At 37.6% G+C, this 26,229-nt stretch overlaps 1 protein-coding gene and 1 pseudogene across 13 annotated transcripts in view; both read left to right on the forward strand.

Annotated features, from left to right (window-relative positions):
• The window catches only part of PHF6 (PHD finger protein 6), a 50,315-nt gene that overhangs the window by 18,243 nt on the left and 5,843 nt on the right, over positions 1-26,229 (forward strand). For 4 of the 13 annotated variants that reach the window (XM_072744159.1, XM_072744160.1, XM_072744162.1 and 1 more), the window contains 6 exons: positions 398-531; positions 804-847; positions 14,213-14,379; positions 14,538-14,681; positions 16,803-16,907; positions 19,461-19,594. In XM_072744159.1, coding sequence (XP_072600260.1) covers positions 398-531; positions 804-847; positions 14,213-14,379; positions 14,538-14,681; positions 16,803-16,907; positions 19,461-19,594 — 728 coding nt within the window. Of the gene's footprint in view, positions 1-397; positions 532-803; positions 848-14,209; positions 14,380-14,537; positions 14,682-16,802; positions 16,908-17,682; positions 17,791-19,460; positions 19,595-26,229 lie in introns of all 13 variants that reach the window. The other 9 variants (XM_072744152.1, XM_072744153.1, XM_072744156.1 and 6 more) reach the window with 3 other exon arrangements.
• LOC112907873 (small nucleolar RNA U3) lies at positions 15,150-15,292 on the forward strand (annotated as a pseudogene).

Genomic DNA, 26,229 nt, shown 5'->3' on the forward strand with positions numbered 1-26,229 from the left:
GTGGAAATGTGAAGGAAACATTTTTTCTGGTATGAGACATTTCTCGCAGTTACTCATTTCCAGGAAAATCTGGATTGTTGAAAGGTCTAAGTTATACCCAGCTTACATTCCTGATTTGCAACATTTCAAATTTTCTCTTGACCACAGTGAAACAATAGACATTAATAATATTCCATTAGTTTTGTCACTGTTTAATCTGGGGGTAAAATACCCCTGGTTGAATTTGATTCAAAGTATTTCTAGGTGAGAAAACAAGATAACTTAGCATTTATCGGTTACAAAACTTTTCAATAACCCAATTTATTTTCCTTGACAGAGATTGATATGCCTCTAACCTGACATCATGGCCTTAGTACAATCTCCCACTAATGATAATTATTTTATTGTTTTCCTGTAGATGTGTTCTTTGTGCCATTGTCCTGGAGCAACAATTGGTTGTGATGTGAAAACATGTCACAGGACATACCACTACCACTGTGCATTGCATGATAAAGCTCAAATACGAGAAAAACCTTCACAAGGAATTTACATGTAATTATTTAACTTCTCTTTAAGTGTTTTTTTTTTAAGCAGTCATACTTTAGGCTTTTGTAAAAGTTCCCATTTTGTTGAAGCATTTCATCATCATTGTAAAGGGTGTTTTGGTAAGGAATTTAATGGTTAGAGAAGAGCATAGGATGTTTAATAAGATTTCTGGAATCCGGCTTGTGAATGGGGTGAAGTGTACTGCTCATTTTCTTAATTTGAAAAACGAGTTTAGTTTATTAACTTGATAATTTTTGATTTCTTCATTTTTTTTATAGGGTGTATTGCCGAAAACACAAGAAAACTGCACATAACTCTGAAGGTATGTCCTGCAGCGACTTTTCAATATCAAGAAGAAATTTGAGTGAATTTTACTATACAAATTTTTGCCATAGATGTATCTCAATATTGAATACACTGCAAAGAATCCAGAAAAGTGTTAGAAAACTGATGTACTGATGTAAACTGATGTACATAGTGAAAAAGATCTGGATTTTTGAGAAAATTTTTGCCCCTGAAGTTCTTGTAAGGAGTACATTGAGAACATATTTTATCTTTAGGAAAAAATGATGCTAGGGATTTTGGGTTTCTGTGTTCATGTAAGTGTTAGCAGACTGTAAAGATAGTAATTGGGATCCTTACTACTGTCAGATATAGAAAATGGGAACTAGGGATCCCTGGGAGGCGCAGCGGTTTAGCGCCTGCCTTTGGCCCAGGGCGCGATCCTGGAGACCCGGGATCGAGTCCCACGTCGGGCTCCTGGTGCATGGAGCCTGCTTCTCCCTCTGCCTGTGTCTCTGCCTCTCTCTCTCTCTCTCTCTCTCTGTGTGACTATCATAAAAAAAAAAGAAAATGAGAACTAGAGATACTGGTACATTTGTGATCACCAGGCTTTCTGTTAAGTTTTCACATTGTACTTTTTTTTTGAAAATACAGACATGTTCATAAGAAGTCATCAAATTTAAAATATATTAACTTTAAAAATTTTTTATAGTTTATTTCTCAAATGTATATAAAACAAGGCTAAGGGTGTTTATAATTAGCCAAGTTGTACTTGGTCTTTAAAAGGGATGGGAAAGTTCTTAAGTTGAATTCTGACTTTTTTTTATACTCCTGCAAACGGATGGTTTTGATACTTCACTAGCACTAAAAGGCTTAGATTTAGTCTGAGATCATTCTATCCTTCCATTTAAATTAGAGATCTTTAGTTTTTGTTAGCCTCTGAGAACATGTCGCTTAGAAGTTAGAATGATTTGAGCCTATTGATTTAGGAAGTAGTTTCCTGTGTAAAGACTTACCTAATTATCGTGTTAGCATACTAAAGTTTGTGACCCTTTTTGATATCTTAGATCATGGCTATATCCTTCATTTTGAGACTCTAGATTAATTAATTAATTAATTAAATGTATGTGTCATGCTGCTTAAATACATGTTCTTCAGCAAAACTTGTCCTTAAACAGATTGTATAAATAATAAGAACAATGTTTTAGAGCTGATAAAGTGCAACTCAGAAACCTTTACAATGTTTTCCTTGTTTATTTTTTTCCTCATTTATTTAGTTCAGGAATTCAATTGAAAAACCTTTTGTTCAAAGTTTAAGAGGAAGCTTGCCCACCTTTCATTACTTCAGATTTTCAAAACGTGTTTGATTTTCTTGAAGACTGTAGTGAACATACGTGTGTGGTAAAACCAAGGGTTAGAAGCTAGGATCTGATGAATACAAGTATAAGACACACTGCAGGAGGATAGTTGAGGATGGCAAGGATTAATGTAGAAGGCTCCCCTTTTATTCCTTACATTTCTGAAGCTGATAGTACCATCTAGTGGTAGAGAAAAGTCACTGCAGACTGCATAAAGCAGAATAATTTTGACCACCTTTTTGCTTTGAGAAAGATTGAAAATAATACTTTTCAGATGACTTCTTTACTTTTTATTTATTTTTTAAAGATTTTGTTTATTTGTGTGTGTGTGTGTGTGTGTGTGTGTGAGAGAGAGAGAGAGAGAGAGAGAGAGAAGCTGGGGGGAAAGGGAGAAGCAGGCTCCTGAGCAGGGAGCCTGACTTGGGACTTGGGACTTGATCCCAGGACCCTGAGATTATGACCTGAGCTGAAGGCAGATGCTTAACTGACTGAGCCACTCAGGTGCCCCTCAGATGACTTTTTAAATGTAACTGGCAGGATTGCTGCAGGTCAAATTTGTGATACAGTTATTTTGAATTTGGGGTTCAGTGTATACTTCTGGAGCACTTTAGGACCCCTGTCTCATTGATATTACTCAATGTGTTTATACTCGTATTGTAGAACTGGAAGCATAATTTTATAATTTAAAGGCACTTCAGAGTTGTATTTATTGAATTTTGGCTTTTATCACTTATCTAGCTTAAATTTATTTGATATTGATTGCTTTGTCAGAAACAACTTCAATTATTTGGTTTTTTTAAAGATTTTGTTTATTTATTCATGAGAGAGAGCGAGAGGCAAAGACATAGGCAGAAGGAGAAGCAGGATCCATGCAGGAAGCCTGATGTGGGACTCGATCCTGGGACTCTGGGATCACACCCTGAGCCAAAGGCAGACGTTCAACCACTGAGTCACCCAGGCGTCCCTGTGTCATTGTTCTAATGGGAAACCTATGTTCTACTTAACAATTGTAATTATGGTTGGGGTTTATAGGGTTGTATTTCAGGGACTACCTTTGAGAATTTTACGGCAGTGGTCTGTGCAGCAAAAAGGCATTGATACCTGTGGATGGCAATGTCTTGATCATTTGCCATCAGTGGCTCAATAACCTAGTTTGCTAAAACTTAAAATGGTAAATACTGCATAATTCAGTCTGTTCATGTGAGTTTGATGTAGTAATTTTGAAATATTAAATTTGAGAATCTTTGCTGTTTCCATAGTTTTGCCTTTTCCAGAAGGTCATATAGTTGGAATCATACCATATGTAGCCTTTTCAGATTGGCTTCTTTCACTTAGTTGGCCTTTTTTTGGGAGGGCAGCAGAATGGTTGATATATAAATGCTTATGAGAAAGTATCTGACAGGCAAGAAGAGATCAAAGGTCCAGGAAGGAGGGAGATTCAGTGTGCAAACAGAAGAATTGCCCTATTACAATTTCCATTGTAATAGGAGAGAAGGAAAAGGGAGAGGTAGTTCCTAACTGGTCTGTTTGAAGGAGAATGTAGGGGGAGACAGGAGGGTTGGAAATTGAAGGAGAGAGGAGAAACTTTGAAAGAATAGTTGTGAAGACTGGGAGAGGAAGTTTGCCTAGAGAAACGTAAGGTTTCCAGACTGGATAGAGGGCTCAGTTAAGGTTGCTAACCATTAATGTATATAGTGATACCCTCAGGTTGTGTGACTTCCTCTAGCAATTCAGGATCCTGTGTATAGCACAGAGAAAAGGGTTAGTTGGTTAGTTCAGAAGTGGGATTTTTGCCAAGTGTGTTCCAAAAAGAAGTAAAGGTAAAAGGGAGTTCAGGATATTTGCAAGGCAAAAAATCTAAGATAAGGAAGTGAAGACAGGAAAAAAAGAATCAGGAAGGAATTAATAAACAGGGGGTCCTGATAAGGTTGAAGAGCAATGTGAGTGAAAGTACTTGGGGAAGCAATCATTTTGTGGTACCAAAGTGTGCGTGATTTATAGTGATTTCAGTGATCAGAACCATTTTTAGGTGATTGTAAAGGTGTCTAGGTGTGATTATAGGGATTGGGTAGTTGGTGGAAGATACCACTGAAGGTCACCCAGGATGCGGCAGGGGTGAGGAAGGAAAAAAGAGCTGTAAGCTGTATGCTAAAGAAAATCTGATGCATGGGATAGAATGATTGGGAGTTGGTAATTGTTAGCAACACGGAAGGGGGGAAGGTAGCATAGTTGGTGTACCAGCAAAATTGGTATCATGTGGGAGTTGGTTAGATACGCCTAATCTCAAGCCCCACCCCGACCTACTAAATAGGAATCGCCACTTTAGCAAGATCCCAGGTGGTTTTTTTGCACATTAAAGTTTGAGAAGCAGTCATTTAGCTGAGTGACGTGAACTTTAGGTGCAGTGGTTTTTTTTTTTTTTTTTTTTTATGATAGGCACACAGTGAAAGAGAGAGGCAGAGACATAGGCAGAGGGAGAAGCAGGCCCCATGCACCGGGAGCCTGACGTGGGACTCGATCCTGGGTCTCCAGGATTGCGCTCTGGGTCAAAGGCAGGCGCCAAACCGCTGCGCCACCCAGGGATCCCGGTGCAGTGGTTTTTACAGGGGGATACAGACTTAATGGTTCAATAAGGCAGTCTAGTAGAAAGTATGGTGACAGTGGAAGTGTTCTGTATTTGAATCATCCAGTATGGTAGCCAGTAGCCACATGTGGTTGTTGAGCACCTAAAATGGTGTAGTGCCGTCCTAGTCTTAATAGGAATTTATACATAAAAAAATGGACAGGAAAAGCCAGAATTAAATCCTGCATCTTTATGTTTTTCTCCCCTTCGGCCTATGTATTTAGATAATAGGTATATTCTTTACCTTTTTTTTAAAGAAATATTTTTAAAATGTCAAACAATAGTAATAACATATAGGTCTAGCTTATAACTGCTGCTAGTTTCTGTATTGTAGGAGTACTTGAACATGACAGCTTGTCATCAGTATATGTTTGAGTACCTACAAGGAACTGTGATTACGTCTTTCTTGTGGTTCTTCTAAAATCCTTTTCATTAAGGGGTTAAAGCTTTTCTGTTTAATAATTTATATGGAGCAAAGTCATCTGTGATGAGATAGAAAGCAGTAGAGTAGATGCTGAGTGTTAGCTATCCGCAGCAAGAATGTGTAAATTCTTAAGTCGTGATCACAAACATAAGCTCAGCTCAGTTTAGGTTCTTGACATTGTAAGTAGCCAAACTTGTGGCTTATTATTTTTGTTAAACTACCCAATACTGGATGATGGGCATGGTATGGGTGCTCAAGAAGTGTTTGTAATCTCTTTTCTTTGACTTGAAACAAAGCATATGGTATTTAATGCATCACTTATTTTAGGGTGACCTTTCTGCCTCCTGTGACTCCTCTTGTATCGGTGTTAGCAGAACAAGGTGAATTAATAAAACAGGGTCTTGGTTTTTTTTGGGGGGGGTGAAGATACCATTTAGTGACAGATATGTGACCAACTGATTGAAATACAGGGGTGACACATGGAATTACTTAGAGATAAAGGGGCATCACGTTTGCATCTTAAACCCTTCAGAAAATAGTATACAAATGAATGAAGAAAGAGTGAGTGATAAAGCAGATGTGGTAAGGTTCTAACATTTGGGTGGAGGGTGTATAGGAATTTATAAGTCTAAGATTACTTAGAAATAGCTTAGTGATAAATGCCACAATGACTTGCAGGGACCATAAAGGACAGCATAAAGAAATCTCCTGTGCTTAACCTCGGAAGAGCTCGCCTTTAACAGTTTGGAAACTTTATTTTAGAGATTGCTTGTCAAATCATATGACTCAATTTGTGTTTCAAGAACTAGAGTCACCATAGTTATATTAGAAGTATGTTGAAAGTGTGTTATCATCTATGTAGATTCAAAGCCTTTGCCTGCTTTCATATTCCCTTAATATTTTCTTCCCCTTGGTTTTTCTAGAATGCACTGCACCTTCCAATCTTCATTACTTTTATCAAATGTAAGTTTAGGGAGATTTTACTATGATATCAGTGACTCTAAAAACCTTTTAAGTTTTGTAGCACTGAATAGCTTTATGAAGTACCAGAAAGGCAGTTGTGTATACTGGTTGAATATGGGCTCTGAAATCAGATCTATATTTGAATCTCATTTCTGCCACTTACTAGCCACGTGGTCTTGGGCAAGTTATTTAGTATCTCCTGGAGCCAGTATTTGTAAAATGGGGATTTAGGAAAAAAACCTATCTCGTAGAATTATTGTAAGAATTAAATGAAATAATATGCTTAAAGGTCTTAGCAATGTTTCTGGCACATAGTAAAGTGCTCAGTAAATAGTACATTCGTGTGCTCTTCCTTAGAAGATAATAGAATTTAAATTGTATTTGTGATTTAACTTAGAAAATTTTAGTAACGTATTCACATTGTGCCCTCTGCTAGAACTGATTCCACATTTTTTTATTTGATTAACCAGATTTATTGACTACTTATGTGCAAAGTGCTGTGCTAGGCACTATTTACCCTCATCTTTCATTTAGCATACTTTACAAACTCATTATCGAAGTATCAGACATACACAAAAGTATGTTTAAAAAAAAGCCCGATCACCTAGCTTTAGCCATCATCAATCAGCTTGTGGCCAGTCTCGTTTCATCTACACCCCTTACCTACTTTGTCCATCTGGATTATTTTGAATGAAATTCCAGATCCATTTCATTTTAGCACACTTAAAATAAGTATTAATATTTTTGATGTATGCTGCATGTTTATATGTGCATATGTATATGAATATGCACAAAATCATTTATCTCCTACCTGAAAAAGCAGTTTATGCAGAGCGCATGCACATTGAATTTCCATTGGAGAAGGCAGGGCAAGCGAACTCCAGTCTTCCTTTTGTTTCAGCCCTAAAGATTCAAAGGAGAGGTGGTGATGCTTACCCTAATCATAATGCTTGTCATTTTGCTTTTGTTTTCAAAATAATTCCAATACACGTTTATTGAGTGCCTCCTGGGTGTGGGGGCATTGGGTAATTTAGAAAATAAGCCTCTTGACAAAGAGTTCACAGTCTACACAAGGTATGACAAGTGTAATAACTAACAGTTGAATAGAATTTTATAGTTTACAAGGCATTTTTCACAATTTCTTGAGGCATCCTTTTCAGGAAGGTGTTATCATTAGTTCCATTTGTTACATCAGGAGACTTTGCTTTGTGAGCGTTAACTAACTTTACCAAGTTTTAAGACCCGTAGGTGTCAGTCTTAAGACTTTCTGTTCAGGAGTCCTTTCTACTTCATATGGTTAACCGATGTGAGACTTTGGGGGAGGAAAGGCAATGGAGCTTAAGCCAGGAAGGGAGAAGATGAGAAAGATACTGATCAGGAAGAAGAGAATTGATAAAGGAACATATTGGGCTTGGCCATACGAGGAGGATGGGGTCTCGGTAAGTCAGTCACTCCTGTGCCTCATCGTGGCATTCGGGTAATAGGGAGGGGCTCGGCCTTTCCCAGGTGACCTAGGCACTTAGGAGCTGTGCTCATAAAGGTTAGGAATGCTCCGTTTTACCTGAAGGAGCACAGCCTTGTTTCGTCACCTGCCTCACCAGCCTGCAGTTTTAGGAATTGCAGCTGTGAATATAAGGGTAAGGCTTTGGTTTTTGATTGCATTCATTTGTTTGAAGAAGTATATAAACATTGTACAAACATCAGCAATACGAAAGAGTACACATCTTTAGCGAGCTTTCGTCCCACCCTTACCCTTATTATCTGTTTCCAAACCACTTTGCTAAAAGCAACCACCACTGTCAGTTTCCTAAGTATACTTCCAGAGCATTTCTCTGCAGACATGAGCTTATGTAAAAGTATCCTTTTTCTAAATTCCAGGAGCACTGGAAATTGTGTATTTCCATGACAATGGGTATTACCACTTTATTTTTTTTTTTAAGATTTTATTTCTTCATGAGAGACACAGAGAGGCAGAGACATAGGCAGAGGGAGAAGCAGGCTCCTTGTAGGGAGCTGGATGCGGGGCTCCATCCCAGAACCCTGGGGTCACGACCTGAGCCAAAGGCAGACACTCAACCACTTGAGCCACCCAAGCATCCTGGGTATTACCACTTTATTTATTTATTTTTTTGAGAGACACAGAGAGGGAGAGAGAGAGAGAGAGAGAGAAGCAGAGATGCAGGCAGGGGGAGAAGCAGGGTCCATGCAGGGAGCCTAACGCGGAACTCGATCCCGGGTCTCTAGGATCACACCCTGGGCTGAAGGCAGGTGCTAAACCGCTGAGCCACCCAGGCATCCCCGGGTATTACCACTTTAAAAGCAAGTTGTAATTCACTGGCATATATTTGTCCCAGCTCTGCCCCTTCCTAGCTTTGTGACCTTGGCTAAAATTCTTGAACCTTTCTGAACTTTTCCTTATCTGTAAAATGAGGGACTAGGGTGGTGACATATACAAACTTGCAGGGATGGTCGTGAGGCTCAGATGAGATTGTGTGTATAAACTGCATAGCATATCTGGCACAGACAGCATCCCAAAAGCTCAAATGTTAGCTCTTAGATTTGGCATATTTCCAATTTATAAATTAAGTAGAAAAGGGCAAGATGCAGAATAGTATGCTTAGAATGCCATTTGTTTGTGTATCCTTTTAAAAAACACATTTGCACACACAGGGAATATAATAGGTGACAGGTATGGAGAGTGTTTCATGTGCCAGGCACTGTTCTAACTTCAGTTCTTATGGAAACTAACTCACTCAGTTCATTCATGGGCCCTGTGAGGTGGCTCTGAGGCAAGAGGACACAGTCTTTGGCAGTTCCAGGATTCAAAACCAGGCTCTCAGCCCTTGAGATTGAAAAGAAAAGCAGTTAAGGGTGGGAGGGAGGAAGAAGGGAGGCATAGAAAGCTAGCACACCAGCTGGGAGCATGGAGCAGGTGGAACTAGAAGGTGGAAAGAAAGATTTTTTACTTTTTATGCAGAGTTCTTTTATAATTATTCTTGAAGAAGAAAAAAATTAATATTAAAACATTTTCACACTTCTGAATTGGGGGGGAACCTATTGTAACCATGTAACCATAAATAATTTAGACAAAGGTACTGTGACTAGTCTCATACTTGTTTTTTCATGTGCATTTTCAATTTATTTTTTAGGATAAATTCCCCAAAGTCCAGTCACTGGGTCAAAGGGTTCAGTCTTTTTAAGGTTCCTGATAGACACGTTGCCAATGTTACTTTCTGTAAAGATTGTGCTAGATTGTAGTCCTATCCATGGTGGATAAGTTTACTTCTTTCACCACACTGGATGTTATGAGTTCTTTTATTTTTTTTATTTTTTATTTTTTTTAAAAGATTTTATTTATTCATGATAGACATAGAGAGAGAGAGAGAAAAAGGCAGAGACACAGGCAGAGGGAGAAGCAGGCTCCATGCCGGGAGCCCGATGCGGGACTCGATCCCGGGAGTCCAGGATCGCACCCCGGGCCAAAGGCAGGCGCTAAACCACTGAGCCACCCAGGGATTCCCTATGAGTTCTTTTAATTGCAGAAGTAGTGCATTATGCATTGCTTCAAAAATTAAAATAGTACAGTAATATTAAATTAAAGCAGTTCTAAAAGCCCTTCCCTCACACTGAAGTCACATTCTCTAGGAGTAACTGGTAATAAGTTTGGTGGACATCTTCCCAGAACCTTGTTTACTTCCATATAAACCTATGTAGATAGCATCTATGCACACAACTACAGTAGCATCGTAGAATATGTATGTACTCTCTTATGCTACTTGCTTTTTGTTTATTCTGTGATTTATCACAGACCTCCTTTCCTATTGGTGTTTACAGATTGACCTCATTGTTTTTATTTTCCTCCATTGAAGTAATCTTGTCTTTTTTTCCCATTGATTGACTTCATTATTTTATTTTTTTAAATTTTATTTATTTTTTAAAGATTTTAATTTATTTATTCATGAGAGACACACAGAGAGAGAGGCAGAGAGAGAAGCAGGCTCCACGCAGGGAGCCCAGCACGGGACTCGATCCCAGGACCCCAGGATCACGCCCTGGCCTGAAGGCAGGCGCTAAACCACTGAGCCACCGGGGCTGCCCGACTTCATTCTTTTAAATCGTTATGTTATATCCCATAGAATAAATAGAACCACAGTTTAAGAATTTCTCTATTAGATAAAAATCATTTACATTTATTTGTTATACTAATACGAATAAGACTGCATTGATTTTCCTTGTACATATATGCTTACATACTTATACAAGTAATTCTATAGGGTCAAATTTTATTTTATTTTTTAAGATTTTATTTATTTATTCATGAGAGAGGCAGAGACATAGGCAGAGGGAAAAGCAGGCTCCGTGCAGGGACCCCGATGCGGGACTCAATCCCCAGATTCCGGGATCACACCCGGAGCCAAAGGCAGATGCTCAACCGCTGAGCCACCCAGGCATCCCTCTATAGGGTCAAGTTTTAAAAAGGAGTTTGGATTTAACATTAGGGAAAGGACTGTCACACACATACAGATTATGCTCCCTCCAACTGTGCTGTGTATTTCCTGCCTCTGCACTGGACGTTATCAGTCTTTAATTTTTGCAAATCTGATTATCTCATTTAATTTTTACTTCTCTTATCAACTGGTACAATTAGGCTTCTGTTTATCTTTTTTTCAGTCATTTATATTTTTTCTGTGAATTGCCAGTTTCTATCCTTTGTGAATTTTTCTTTTGAGGCTTGTCCTTTTGGAATTGATTTGTGGTGAGTGATATCTATAATGGAGGTATTAATTTTCTGTCACTAAATGCAAATGATTTCCCAGTTTATCATTTGTCTTCTAACTCTGTTTATGGTGCCTTGTGCCATGCAGATGTTTCTTTCCTTCTTTTTTTTTTTAAGATCTATTTATTTATGAGAGAGAGAGAGTGTATAGGCCAGCCTGGGGAGGGGCAGAGGGAGAGGGAAAGGGAGAGAATCCTCAAACAGACTTCCCGCTGAGCACAAAGCTGAGCACAAAGCTGAGCACAAAGCCCCACCTGGTGCTCCACTCCAGGACTGGACCTGAAATAAGAGTCAGCTGCCCAACCACCTGAGCCACCCAGGAACCCCCATGCAAAGGTTTCTAATGTTTAGTCAGATCTCAATTTTTTCCTTTATGACTTCTTAGGTGTCTTGACCCAAGATTATAAAGAATACTTTCCTCCATTTTCTTCTCTGTTACATTTATAGTTTGTCATTTTATGATGAGATTTTTTTTCATGTGGCATGAGGAAAGGAATCTCAGTGTTTAAAAAATGGATAGCCATTTATGCCATCATGCCTTTTCCCCACTCATTTGAAATGCTACCATTATACTCTGAATTCCCATATGCTTATGGGTCTATTTTCAACCTTGCTTTCTCTTCTGCTGATATAGGTCTCTTCCTGTGCCAGGATTTTAACTGCTGTTTCTTTATAGTACATTTTGATTCTTTTAAAAAATATTCTTGGGTATTATATATTTACTCTTCCAGAAAACTGTGGGATCAACCATTTTATTACAGTTGCATTAATTAGATTAGTGAGAGCTGACATCTTGATGTTAATCCTGTTCATCCAGAAGCATGGTATAGCTCAATAGTTTTGTGGGGTGGCTTTTAGATTTTTATTTCAACACTTCTCTTATTCTGTTATTGTTGCTTTTTATAAGTAAAGTCTGCTATTTTGATAGGTGAAAATGATTTATCCCTTAATTTACAATTTGATTCTAGACAAGTCAAATTTTCTGTAAGTCTGTTTAACTACTTATATTCTGAGAATTTCTTGATCGTATGCTTGGTCCTTTTTTCAGTTGGGACTTTAATCTCTTATGAGCTTCCATCATAAGTATACTGATCCTTTTTCACAATTGCAGCAGTTTTTCTAGTTTATGTTTGCCTTTTAATTTTAGCACCTTTTTTTGCTATGTAAGTTTGAAAATTTAATATAGTAAAATTTGTCAGTCTTTTATGATTGCTATTAAAGTCCCCTAAAATTTTACACCAAATGGTTCCATATTTAGGACCAAAAAAAAAAAAACCATGTGGAAAACTAGTCATGTTGGCCTGATAATGGAATGGAATCAGTTAAGTAATTTCTCTAAGAGTGTTTAAGAATGTAGTGTTACAGTGTTAGTAGTTATTATTTTCATTTTAACAGAATATTGTGTATATCACATGTGTAACATGTATTAGAATGTAACATTTGCTTAGGATTTTTAATTTTAAAGAATTTAATGTGGGGCAAGTGCAAGTAATTCTAACAGCTTTAATGAAATTCTGTGTCTTAAAAATTGTCAGTTTGAAGTTTAAAGTCGGTGATGTAGTCCTGATAGGAAATTTGTTATAATGTTAAGATCAAGAGGTATCTTTTTTTATTTATTTTTTATTTTTTGAAATTTTATTTTATTTAAATTCAGTTAATTAACATAGAGTATATTATTAGTTTCATAGGTAGCATTCAGTGATTCATCAGTTGCATGTAACACCCAGTGCTTATTCCATCACATGCCTTCCCTTAATGCCCATCATCTGGTTACCTTATTCCCCCCACCAGAAGGTATCTTTGACTTCTCTGTCTTCACAGGGAGTTAGCTACATGAATTTGCCTCATTGTCTACAAAACGCTATCCACTTCTACCTTTTCCCCTTTTTTCCTTCCTCAAATCCTATGGTGGTTATGTGAAGTTGCAGTGATATAAATTTTTATTAACTGTTTTGCAATCTAATGCTTTCAGTTCCTTGAGTTTATGTATTCAGATATACTAATTGAATTACCCTTTTCTTGCCATAATGATTATGTTTTTATTTCTGAAATAATAAAGAATTAAAAACCATTGAAGTATTTATTAGGAAACATATTGGCATCTATGAATAGAAGTTGATAATACTTTCTCATTGAGAAATTAGTCCCTGGAATTGAAAACTTATGTTAAAATAAAAAACAATGAAGGCATTAATGCTGTGCCTAAAACTTTCTCTAGTTTGATCCTAAAAGACAAGTGAACATTTGATTTTTATTCCCTTTTACATTAAATACATTGTCTTATGTACAGTGGGCCCTCAGTAAAGAAAATGTTTGTAGTGAATAGCTGAATGAAACACCCTTCCATTAATGGTAGAAATTCTTTTCAAATTGCTGGGAAATGCAGTTCTAAAATTTCTACATACATTTTGTTTAATCCATTAAAGTTTACAACTAACTTGCAACATAGTTTTTTTTACCATCTATATTAGAGATTCCTTTTATATTTAATGTTTGTTTTAATTACTTGATCAGTGGTTCGTTCACTTACGGATGACTTCCTTGTTGGATATGATCATTTGAGTTTCATGATAGTTTAAGAAGCTATCCTAGAACAGTGCTGTCCAATAGAAATTTTTTGTGATGAGAGAAACGTTCTATATCTGTGATATTCAGTACAGATGCAGCTTCCAACATGTGACTGATTAATAAGCACTTGAAATGTGGTTTCTGTGAGAAACTGAGGTTTGGTTTTATTTAATTATAAGTGACTAAAATCGTAAAAAGCTACCCTTTTGCTCATGGCTGCTATAATGGACAGCCCAGATATACTTATTTTATTTTCATTTAACTTTCCAAGTTATAGTAAGTTTATTTTCTAGCTAAGTGTTCTGATTTCACCAACAATGTGAGGGAAAACTCTTTGAAACCTATGGTAAAAAAATATATAAGAGCTCATTCTAAAAATGGACTTATTAGAGTTTGAAAATGTTTACAGGCTTAGTGCACAGTCAAGATCCCAAAACTTGTTTTCATAGAATTATAAATTCAGAAGAAATAATTACTGTTAGAATGATTATAATAAAACTATTTTTTTATTTGATTTTTGTTGCATTTATATGAGATGTTAAGGTTGCTGTGTTGAGCATACTACAGACCATTTCCCCTCATTTCTGGTGGGGATTTCATTCTAAGGAGAAATGTGTATTCTAAGAACCCATGAAGTAATAATGTTCATTTTAAGATTGGTCCATGTAAAGCTTTTGTTCATTTTTAAGCAGCTGACTTAGAAGAAAGTTTTAATGAACATGAACTGGAGCCTGCATCACCTAAAAGTAAAAAGAAAAGTCGCAAAGGAAGGCCACGAAAAACTAATTTTAAAGGGCTGTCGGAAGATACCAGGTCCACATCCTCCCATGGAACAGATGAAATGGAAAGTAGTTCCTATGTAAGTAGAAAAATGTGGGATGCTTACTTTTTGCAGCACCACAAATATTTCACTTTAACTGTGTTTATAGGTAAAGCTCATCATTTGAAATGTTAATTAAGCTTGAAGGAACTGATAACATATTTTTAAGTTATTTTTTTTCTCTTTTACATTTGCAGAGAGATAGGTCTCCACATAGAAGCAGCCCTAGTGACACCAGGCCTAAATGTGGATTTTGTCATGTAGGGGAGGAAGAAAATGAAGCAAGAGGAAAACTGCATATATTTAATGCCAAGAAGGCAGCTGCACATTATAAGTGCATGGTAAGCATGGTCCTTTTTATGTGCTTTTAAACCCAAGGTTTTTATATTTTTAAGGCACTTAGCTGGTACCAAATAGGGTACTTTTCTCCCCAACATTAGTGGTGTAGAATTATGAATAGCATATCCTATAGTTCCAAATCTTTATAGACTTTAGAGTTTTAAAAATACAGCTTTTGATTTAGTAGGATTTTTAAAGATTATTTATTTATTTTTAACTAGAATTAAAAATTAAAAACAATTTTTTGTATTTTTTATTGGAGTTTTATTTGCCAACATATAGTATAACACCCAGTGCTCATCCTGTCAAGTACCCCTCTCAGTGCCCGTCACCCAGTCACCCCCTCCCCTTCCCCACCCACCTCCCCTTCCACCACCTCTTGTTCGTTTCCCAGAATTAGGAGTCTCTTATGTTCTGTCACCCTCTCTGATTTTTCCCACTCATTTTCTCTCCTTTCCCCTTTAATCCCTAGGACTATACTTTCAGGGATCATTTCTATAGTTTGTTATTTTTATTTATTTATTTGAGAGAGTGAGCACAAGCAGGAGGAGGGGGAGAGGGAGAGAGAGAAGCAGCCTCCCCACTGAGCGGGGAGTCCTACATATGCAGTGCTTACATACTTGGGCTTGATCCCATGACCTCCAGATTATGACCTGAGCAGATGCTTAACCAATTGAGCCACCCAGGTGCCCTGATTTAGTAGGATTTAAAGTAATTCTAATTATAGTTACCATATTCCAGATAAGTGATAGTTAACTATTTCATAACTGTAAAAATTTCAGCTTTATAAACTAGTCATGGAAGATACGTGTTCAGCCTCCACTAAAACCTCGTAGATGTCTGTATCATTGTCCTTCACACAATGTATGGCAGTTACTCATTTATGAGCCTCTCCCTTAACAGACTGTTCATTCCTTGAAGAGAAGAACTGGGCTTTATCTTTGCATCATTAGATCCACATCTGACATATAGGATACATAAACATTTTTTAATTGGATTGTATTGAATTCATTCCATTTATGATTAGGTTTTTAAAATGATAGATTTTTTTTATTTAAGGTTCTTGACCAGAGATTGGTATCAGATTTACCCGGGGAGCTTTTTCTGAAATATACACCCTTGGAATAGATCCCACATGTCTAGTTTAAAAACAAATCCGGGGGATCCCTGGGTGGCTCAGCAGTTAAATGCCTGCCTTTGGCCCAGGGTGTGATCCTGGAATCCCGGGATCAAGTCCCACATTGGGCTCCCTCTGTGGGGCCTGCTTCTCCCTCTGCCTGTGTCTCTGCCTCTCTCAGTCTCTTTCTCTCTGTGTCTCATGAATAAATAAATAAAATCTTAAAAAAAATCCGTAGGTAATTCTGATCTGCGTCTATGGTTGAAATTAGCCGGTTTAAACTTATTTTTTTAAAACTTTGTGGAAACGTAAAACAATGGAGATGACAGGGTAAGTAACACTGTTGAAATCTTCATTGTTGAATGAAATATTTAATCTTGGGACACCTGGGTGGCTCAATGGTTGAGTGTCTTTGGCTCAGGGCGTGATCCCAGGGTTCCAGGATCGAGTCCCGTATTGGGCTCCCTCTGAGGAGCCTCCTTCTCCCTCTGCCTATGTCTCTGCCTGTGTCTCTGCCTCGGTCTCTGTCTCTCATGAATAAATAAATAAAATCTTAAAAAAAAATAATTTTAGCTCCACGCTGGCAACATTAGTTTTGTTTTATTGTCCTTTTTTAAAAAATTAAAGATTTATTTATTTATTTATTTGAGGAGGGGGGGGAAGAGAGAACCCCTGTGCATGGACAGGCAGAGGAGGAGGGAGAGATGCAGACTACTCTACCGAGCATGGAGACTGACGTGGGGCTCAATCTCACGACCTGAGCTGAAACCAAGAGCCGGACGCTCAAGTGACTGAACCACCCTGCACCCCTCTTGTCCATAATTTGGGTTATATCTTAATCAGATATATAAATGTATTAAAAATACTTGAGTTGGTACTTGATTATTAAGGAAAAGTTCTCTTTCTCAGGATATTGAAGTAATAGAACATATTTGTTATCCTGTTGTTTAATCTTTTTCTCACAAGGTTTCTGAACATTAAATGTTCATACGTTTTTCTTTTTTAGTTATTTTCTTCTGGCACAGTCCAGCTCACAACAACATCAAGAGCAGAATTTGGAGATTTTGATATTAAAACTGTACTTCAGGAGATTAAGCGAGGAAAAAGAATGGTCTGTGGTTTTATATTTATGCTATGCAACGTAACTCTTCTGACTTTCTGCTTTAAATTTAGAACACATCTCAAATTTATCCAGTCATCAAAACATTTAATATATAAAGTAGTTCATATGTTAAAGCAAGTATATATTTGACTTATTTGTAATATAATAAAGGATGCTGATGTTTCTGGAACTTATTCCTCTTTCTATGTAACTTCATTACTTAAGAGAATTACACTGAGATTTATATTTCAGGATATTTGAGGGTCTTTTAATAAAATAAATGAAGATGTGAATGTGACACACCTTATTACTAAGTTTAAAATGTTATATTATTTAAGCTTGCTTAAAGAACAATTTCATAACCCTACTAGAGCATCGGGAACTTCCCCATGTTGTTATTCATTTTTTTTTTTTCAAATAAAAGGAAAAGATTTTTTTTCAGAGCCTTCTGTTTAGTTAAAGTTCACATACACAGTTATGTCTCTTAAAATGTTTATCATAGCTTTAAGTTTTCTTTATAAAATGTGCCTAAATCTCATGTTTTTAAACATACTGAATTACTAATAAATAGCTTTAAGAAATATTGGCATCTTTATTGATCACTTACTCCTTTACAGTTGATGAATATTATAAAATGTCAATGGAATGCAAAATCTTTTCTTTAAGACCGCAATTGTCTCTAGAGATGACTTGAATTTAAAATTTTTTTATTGTGAAAATTTTCAAACATCTCAAAATTAGAAAGACTAGTAACACACGTCTGTCCATCACCTTGACCCATCAGTTATCAAGAATTTGCGGCACTCGCTTCATCTATGCCTTTTATTCTTGTTGCTTGAAGTGTTTTAAAGCAGAGCTGAGACTTCATATCATTTCACCTCTACATATTTCAGTATGTATCTCTTAAAAGTTGGACATTTTCTTACCTAACCACTATGTCATTACATCTTATAAATTAACAATGAGTTCTCAGTGTCATTTAATACCCAGTTTGTATTTGTATTTCCCCAATTGTTTCAAAGGTATCATTTTAAAGTTGATTTGTGTGAATCAGAATCCAAAGGAGGATCACACATTGCATTTGGTTGTTCTATATCCTTGATGTAACCTAGGGCACTCCCCCCCTTCTTGTCTTTGTTGTTTCTGTTTTTGTTTTGTCGTATGCCATTGACTTGTTGAAGAAAATTAATTAATTGTCCTGTAGAATATCTCATATGTTTTATCTGTCCGTTTGCTTATTCATGATGCCATTTAACTTGTCCCTCTATCCGCCAGATTTTCTTTTAAAGTGGAAGTTAGATGTAAAGGCTTGATTAGATTCAGTTTCAAGATTTTTGGGGGTAAGAATACTTCACAGGTGGGACTATATCATCCATATTTTGTCACATCAGACTTGTCATAATGTCTGATCCTTGGATTCAGGTGGTGAGTCTAATCCCCCCGCCCCTCAGTTGTGAAGTTCCCCTTCAGTCTTTCATCTAGTGGTTTCAGACTTTGGTGAGCTTTATCTGAATCCATTAGAGATGACCCTTTCTTTGTGGAACTGCATTTTTGAAGGTGTGAAGATTGTTGATGTTATCTGTTCCATTTAAATCCAGTTCAGTTTTGATACTTTAATTACTCTCTTCAGAATGAAACTCTTTTAAATCAGAATGTATATTACTTAAAAAATATGTGAGAGAAAAATCTCTTCAACATACCATATCAAGCAGTGTTGTTGTGTCGTACAGCTGAAGTCCACATACGTGACTAGGATAACAATTCAGTTCTCCTGGTCAATTAAATATTCATGTAAAGACCTACCTAGCATTTTCCCAAGTCTGCTCCAAAGAAAGTTAGTCCATCAAGGTGCTCCCACACCCCCAAAAATATAAGGGCATCGGGAGTTCAATAATTTGGGAACTATTTACCATGTCCTCCTTATTGCAGAAAGGCTGTGAGAAGTTCTGCAATCAAGCAATCTAAGACTAGCATTCCTTAAACTTATTTGACTATGAAACCCTTTTGTCAACAACCACCTTTTAATATCAGAACATTCTTAAGGCAAGCCTGATCTAGGCCAAGTTGTGATATCTTGAAAAGATTTCAGCCCCTTTAGCTTCCCTCTGCCCTTTTACCTACTTGGTAGCAATCCCTCTTGATGGGGGATTGCTTTCCCAGCTTCTCGTTCTTTATTCTAGTTATAATAGGAAAGGAACTGGTCCCAGGGAGGAGAATAAGCCAACCACTTAAAGATAGAATTTTTTTGTGTTTGGCAGTTTTGAGGAGTGTCTTATTTAATGTTTAGATGTCAAATCTTTGAGGGGTACTATAGGTAAATAATGGAAATTTCAGGGAGTGACTTAATATCAGGAAGCCTGTCAAAGTATGGTTTAAATTGCAGCACAATTTAACAGGTATGCGAAACAGTAAGTTCAGCGTACTCTTTTTTTTTGCTGTGGAAAACTGGCCATTTTCTTTGTAAACTAGAATGTTTGGCTGAAGTCTGGCTAAAATAGAATAAATAAGGTTGCAAAACTTTGAAATAGTGCTTATGATTATTCTTTCTTTTCCCTCAAACAGAAATGTACACTTTGCAGTCAGCCCGGTGCTACTATTGGATGTGAAATAAAAGCCTGTGTTAAGACTTACCATTACCACTGTGGAGTACAAGACAAAGCTAAATACATTGAAAATATGTCACGAGGAATTTACAAGTAAGAGAACAACCATTGTCCATTTTCCTAAACTTGTCAGTAAGTAACTACCCTCAAATGGGTGGCGTGAGTTTACTTGGTCACTATTCCTAGGTGGTATTGAGCCAAGTGTAAAATACTTAGGACTCTGTATATAAAGAAACAAGTGCTATGATTGACATTTCCCTCTGGCTACACACATCCTTGGATTTGCCCTCATTGAGACAGTAGGTATCACACTTCCTGAGTGCCAGGTATTATGCTAAGAGCAAGAGCTGGGCATGTAAGAGCCATCAGTACAGGCACAGACTATGTCCTGATGAAGCCTATAGTCGAGTAGGATAGACAGATGAATTCAATGGCCACATGAACAAGTCTACATTTACAATCTAATTAAGTGCTAGGAAGGATACCTGACAGCACTATGAGAGCCTGTAACCCAGAAGATCTGACTTAGTCCGTAATAGGAGAGTGCTGAGGAATTGCCTCAAGGAAATAGAGCTTGAGCTGAGCAAAGATCCAGGTGGGCGTTGGGACAGGGTTCTAGGCAGAAGGAACAGCATGGGCAAGACCAAAAGGCAGGACAGAAGTAAGGCTGCCAAAAGGAAGGTGAGTTAGGAGGCTGCTACTCAGGGTCCAGGTGAGGATTTGTGGTAGCTTAGAACAGGACATATTTGTGAAGATAGAAGGCCAAAGACATTCTTGGAAGAATGATGAAAGCATAAGGTTTGAAGATTTGGGATTACGTTTTACCATCTGTTTTCCGGGTCTTCTATATCAGTGCACATCTATAATGATTCTAATTATTTAATTGAACGGAGAATAAGTTGGTGAGGATCCGTGGATTTTTCAACTTGCCTTTGCAAGTTGTAAAGCACTTCCTTACATTCCCAGGATGCAGTAAACCAAAGAGTAAACACTCTTCCATTCTGTGTACAAAGCAGTTCATATATCGGTCACCATGTATTTGGGTGACTGGATGAGGTGCTAACACTGTATTATAGAATTTGCCAAACTTTGTTTAATAATAAAGGCAGAGATGTTTTTCAAGTGAGTTCTATCAAGCTTTTAAGGAAAAGAGAATTCTAATACTATTTAAGGAGGTCCAGGGGATCCCTGGGTTGGCTCAGTGGTTTGGTGCCTGCCTTCAGCCCAGGGCATGGTCCTGGAGTCCTGGGATCGAGTCCTGCATCAGGCTCCTGCTTCTCCCTCTGCCTGTGTCTCTGCCTCTCTCTCTCTCTCTCTTTCTTTCTCATGAATAAATAAATAAAATCTTAAAAAAAATAAAGAGGTCCAGCACATAGCAAAAGATGAAAAACTTGGTTCATTCTATAAAACTTTATATAATTGTGACACCAAACCTGACAAAGATCACATTTAAAACAAAAATAAGAAAACTATAGACCAGTCTTTTTTTTTTTTTTTTTTTACAGATTTTATTTATCTGTTCATTAGAGACACAGAAAGAGGCAGTGACAGGCAGAGGGAGAAGCAGGCTCCCTGCTGGGAGTCCCATGTGGGACTCTATCCTGGAACTGCAGTGTTCCTGAGCCAAAGGCAGACACTCAACCACTGAGCCACCCAGGTGTCCCAACTATAGACCAGTCTTAACTTTTATAAATAATATACCAAAGTCCTAAATAAAATGTTAGAAAATCAAATCCAGTGCTGTCTTCTAACAATTTAAAGACCATTCAAAATTAGGAAATATATTAATGTGATCCATTGTAATTAATAGAGAAAGGAAAATCCTATCACCTTCCTGGTGGATGGTGAAGGCATTTGATAGCATTCAACATCCATTTCCGAATTTTTAAAGTGCGATACCAAGAGTGCCCTTGGGAAGCAGGAGTCCTAACGGAGCATTTATGATAGGACAACAGCCAAAGAGCTTTACTTAGTGTTAAAGAAAAGGGACAGTGGTTCTTAACCAGGGCTGAGCCTCAGAACCACCTGAGGGTGGATTGCACCCTCTTTAAAAATGCTCATGCCTGGGCCCCACCCTCAGATTTTGAATTCAGTGGGTTGATGCCAGACCATGTGACCCCCAAGTTATTCTCATGTTCATCCATAATTGAGAACCACTGTACCAATACACTTTCATTCAGATCCAGGAACAAGACAAGGTGCCAACTCTGAATGTTACGTTTCCGCGTTCTTCTGGAGGGTTAAGCCGGTGCAACAAGAAAAGGAAGAAAAATGTGTAATAAATACCATGAAGGAGCAAAATAAAATTGTCAATATTTGTTATTGATGTCATTGTCTACCAGGAAAATCCAAAGGAGCCAACTCCATTTACTAAAATTAATAGGAGCTTAGTAAGGTTGCTGAATATGAGATGAAGTTTTACTTTTTTTTTGAGATAAAGTTTTAAAAACAATTCCAGTAATAACTAGTTAGACAATGGAAAGGAAAAACATCACCCTCCACCCCTTCCCTACACACATACACACACCAAAGTTGAACTTTTTTATTTTTTTATTTATTTTTAGTTGAACCTTTTTTAAAAAAAAAAAAAACTGTTTTACACAGGACCCAAATGGATAGTAAAATATATTATGTTCCTTGATGAAAAGACTCAACACTGAAAAATACCTTTTCTTCTCAAATTAATCTATACATGGAACATAGTTTTAATGAAATAGAAAATTCTGATGTTTTTTATCCAGAAGAGTGAATGGGATATTATTTTCTACCAGTAATGGTTAAGTTAACTTATGCACCAGAGAATAACTACAAGCTTAAACAAGATAGAAATTTGTTTTTCCCGTCAAAGATGTTCCAAGGACAGCAGCCCAGATGTGTTAGGCTCTTTTCTGTGTCATCAGGGACCCCGATTACCATCTCTCTGCTCTCTCATCCTTGGGGCATCCTTCCATAGGCAGTAGGAGGAAGTGGGAGCAAAGGGAAGTGGAAGGCAAAGGAGCTATTCTTCCAACTGATAGGTTTTTAACTCACGTTCCTGGAAGTTCCACACATACTTCTCAGCATCTCATTAGCAAGAATTTAGTCACCCATCCAAGCAGGGCTGGGAAATGCACCCCTGGTGGGCACGTTGCTACCCAAATCTGGTTCAGTGCTCCGAAGGGAAGAAGGGAAAAATAGGTACTGGGGCAGTCAACTAGTCTTTATCAGGTGCAGCCAAGAACAATTTTAATGAGATCAAGAGGAGAGATCCCCTATAGATATTGAAACCAGTCACCTAGTAATTCAAACTGGTACTGGCACAGTAACAGATCACAGGAAATATTCATGTATTTGTTGGGTAATTTCGGTGGTACTATATCTGTGGAGACAGGAGGGATTATTCAATACCTGATCCTTATACAGTTGGCTATCCATTTAGAAAACAATTTGAATCCTTACCTCAGACCCCAGAATACATTCTCGATGGGTTAAAAAAATCTAATCCTAAGTAAAACGAAATGTAGGAGAAATTTTCTAGGATCTGTTGAGTACAGATGACCTTTCTAAGCATGATAGGAAACTCAGAATTTTTGACTACAGTAAAATTAGGCTAAAGAGAACTCCAAATCTTTAAGAAAAACAGCCCAGTTTAGAAAAAAAACATGGCCAAAGACATGAAAGCAATTTATAGGAGAACTAGCCATGTGTTATAAGCATGTGAAAAGCCATTCATCCTTATTAGTAATGAAGGAAATGCAAATTAAAACAAGATCATGCGTATCTGATGGGCAAAGGTTAGTAGGATTCACATATCAGCTAGGTTCTGGAGACCTGGGCATTCACATTTGATACTGAGACTGTAACTTGGTACAATTTAGGAGAGCAATTTAGCAATGGAGACCACAATCTTTAACAAAATAATGTGTATATTTTGCTACTAGTCTGTTTTATAGGGCTTTCTGCCAGGGAAGTAAGCAGAAAAGAGACCACAGTCTTTAACAAAATAATGTGTATATTTTGCTAGTACTCTGCTTTGTAGGGATTTCCGCCAGGGAAGCGAACAGAAAACAGCACAAAGATGTATGTGCAAGAAGTTCCACTGTACCGTTAATGATAGCTGCGGTACCCTCTGGGGCATTTTTTTTTTTTTTTACTCCCCTGTACTTCAGATTGATGAGATTAGCACAGGTGGCATCAGTCTACTCAGGAATACAGACAGGAACCACAGCTGGCCAGCAAGGCAACATCTGATACTCCAAGGGAGTCCCTGCAGTGGTCAGTATTAGCAGTACAGCTCAGGCCCAGTAAGCTTGGATTCACAGTGGGTGAATCCTTGCCTTAGATGCCTCCTACCCCATCTGAGCCAGCACCTATCACAGTATAGTTACATAGGCATAGGTCATTTTCAGGTTATACTGCACAGGACCAGAGATAGGGCTCATCAGAATAGAATTCTCCCAATCTAGCTACAGTCTACAAACAGGGGTTGAGGGGGTAGATTCACCGTGCCACTTTTTACTCAGTTGCCAGGAGAATAACTAGAGTTAACTAAAGATGAAATGGGAAAAGAATTTTATTAGCCTTTTACCCACAATAGCATAAATTGAGCCCAAAACAGAATGTCTATCAAGAGACTTTTAAATTTTAGTAGCTGTGTTTAGTGGAATACTATGCAGCAATTAAAGATCGAAGTAGATAATATGTGGAGAGTCACAGAGGTATTTCTATGATTAAGGTGAAAACAAGTTGTATGATCTATTTTGGCTTATAAATATCACGTGCACATACGTGTACAAGATATGTGTCTACACATAAATTTTTGAGGGGTATATTCAGCAACTTTTAACAGTTGTTACCTCATTGCCTGGGGATAAAAGAGAAGTGATTCTGTATTTACATAGCTCAGTGGTTGAATATTTGTGTAAGCAATACATTATTTAAAGCAGCATTAATACTTTAACAGACCCATGTTAAGCATCTAAAATTAGATCTGTGGAAAATTACTATATCTAAATTTCAGCTCTATCTAGATATTGTAATAGTTACCCATTTTCACTTAGGGATAAAAGGAAAATAGAGATAAGGGGCGGAAGGTTTGATGGGAACTTTAATTTTACCAGCAAACAGAATTTTAAATCTTTCAGAATATTTTCTAGACATTTAAGTGATTCTGTGTATGCACATATTCATAAAAAGATTTTCTTATATACACCTTTTATAATCTGTTTTCTACTTGCTATATCTGAAACATTTTTCTGTGACATTAAACAGTTTTACATCACCATTTGAATGGTTGCATAGTATTCCATTGTATGGGTCTATCAGTTTAAACAGTTCCTTTTTTTTTAAGATTTTTTTTATTGATTTATTCATGATAGACATAGAGAGAGAGAGAGGCAGAAACACAGGCAGAGGGAGAAGCAGGTTCCATGCCGGGAACCCGACGCGGGACTCGATCCCGGGACTCCAGGATCACGCCCTGGGCCAAAGGCAGGTGCTAAACCGCTGAGCCACCCAGGGATCCCCAACAGTTCCTTTTTTAATTTTTATTTATTTTTATTTTTAAAAGATTTTATTTATTCATGAGACACACAGAGAGAGAGAGAGGCAGAGACACAAACAGAGGGAGAAGCAGGCCCCACGTAGGGAGCCCAATGTGAGAATCGATCCCGGAACCCCAGGATCATGCCCTTGGACCAAAGGCAGGCGCTTAAACCGCTGAGCCACCCAGGCATCCCTATTTATTTATTTTTAAAGATTTTACTTATTCATAAGAGACACACAGAGGCAGAGACATAGGCAGAGAGAGAAGCAGGCTCCATGTGGGGAGCCTGATGTGGGACTCCATCCTGGGACTCCAGGATCACGCCCTGAGCCAAAAGCAGATGCTCAACTGCTAAGCCACCCAGGTGTCCCAATTTTTATTTTTTTTTAAGATTTATTTATTCATGAGAGATACAGACAGAGAGAGGCAGAGACAGGCAGAAGGAGAAGCAGGCTCCCGGAACCCTGGGATCACGCTCTGAGCCGAAGGCAGATAGATGCTCAACCAATGAGCCACCCAGGCATCCCTAATCATTTCCTTTTTTAGACATTCAGATGGTTTTTACTCTTGAGCTCTTAGAAAACCATGTTGCAGTGACCATCTCTAAAGAAAATATTTACACTGGGATCCACAATGATTTGAATTACTCTTTATTTTTTCACATTAAAATTTGTTTCTAAAATCTGCTTACGGGCAGCCCGGGTGGCTCGGCAGTTTAGTGCCATCTTCAGCCCAGGGCCTGATCCTGGGGACCCAGAGGTCTGGGAGGTCTCTGTGTGGAGCCTGCTTCTCCCTCTGCCTGTGTCTCTATGCCTCTGTGTGTGTGTGTTTCTCATGAATAAATAAATAAAATCTTAAAAAAAATAAAATCTGCTTATGGTGCAGATTCCAGATTTTTTCTTAGAGATTATTGAGTTCAAATGAGAGTCCATATGCAAGTAGTTTGGGGATAGAAGAATGCACAAATAGGAGGAAATGCAAGGAGAAATACTTCTGAATGAAGTGGCTTCCCTCCCCTACATGTGGCTTTCCTTCTTTACTGGCTCCAGAATTCTGGGTCCTGGATATATTCATTAAATTATTTTTTTAATCTATTCATTAGATTAAATGTATTTGTTCATTAAAAAGGCGAGGGAAGATTTCATGGTGATTCTGCTTTACCCTGTTTTATTGTCTCTATTACTAAACTTTTAAAAATATGTTT

The sequence above is a fragment of the Vulpes vulpes genome, chromosome X, assembly GCF_048418805.1.
Source record: "Vulpes vulpes isolate BD-2025 chromosome X, VulVul3, whole genome shotgun sequence".
In the NCBI taxonomy this organism is placed as follows: Eukaryota; Metazoa; Chordata; class Mammalia; order Carnivora; family Canidae; genus Vulpes; species Vulpes vulpes.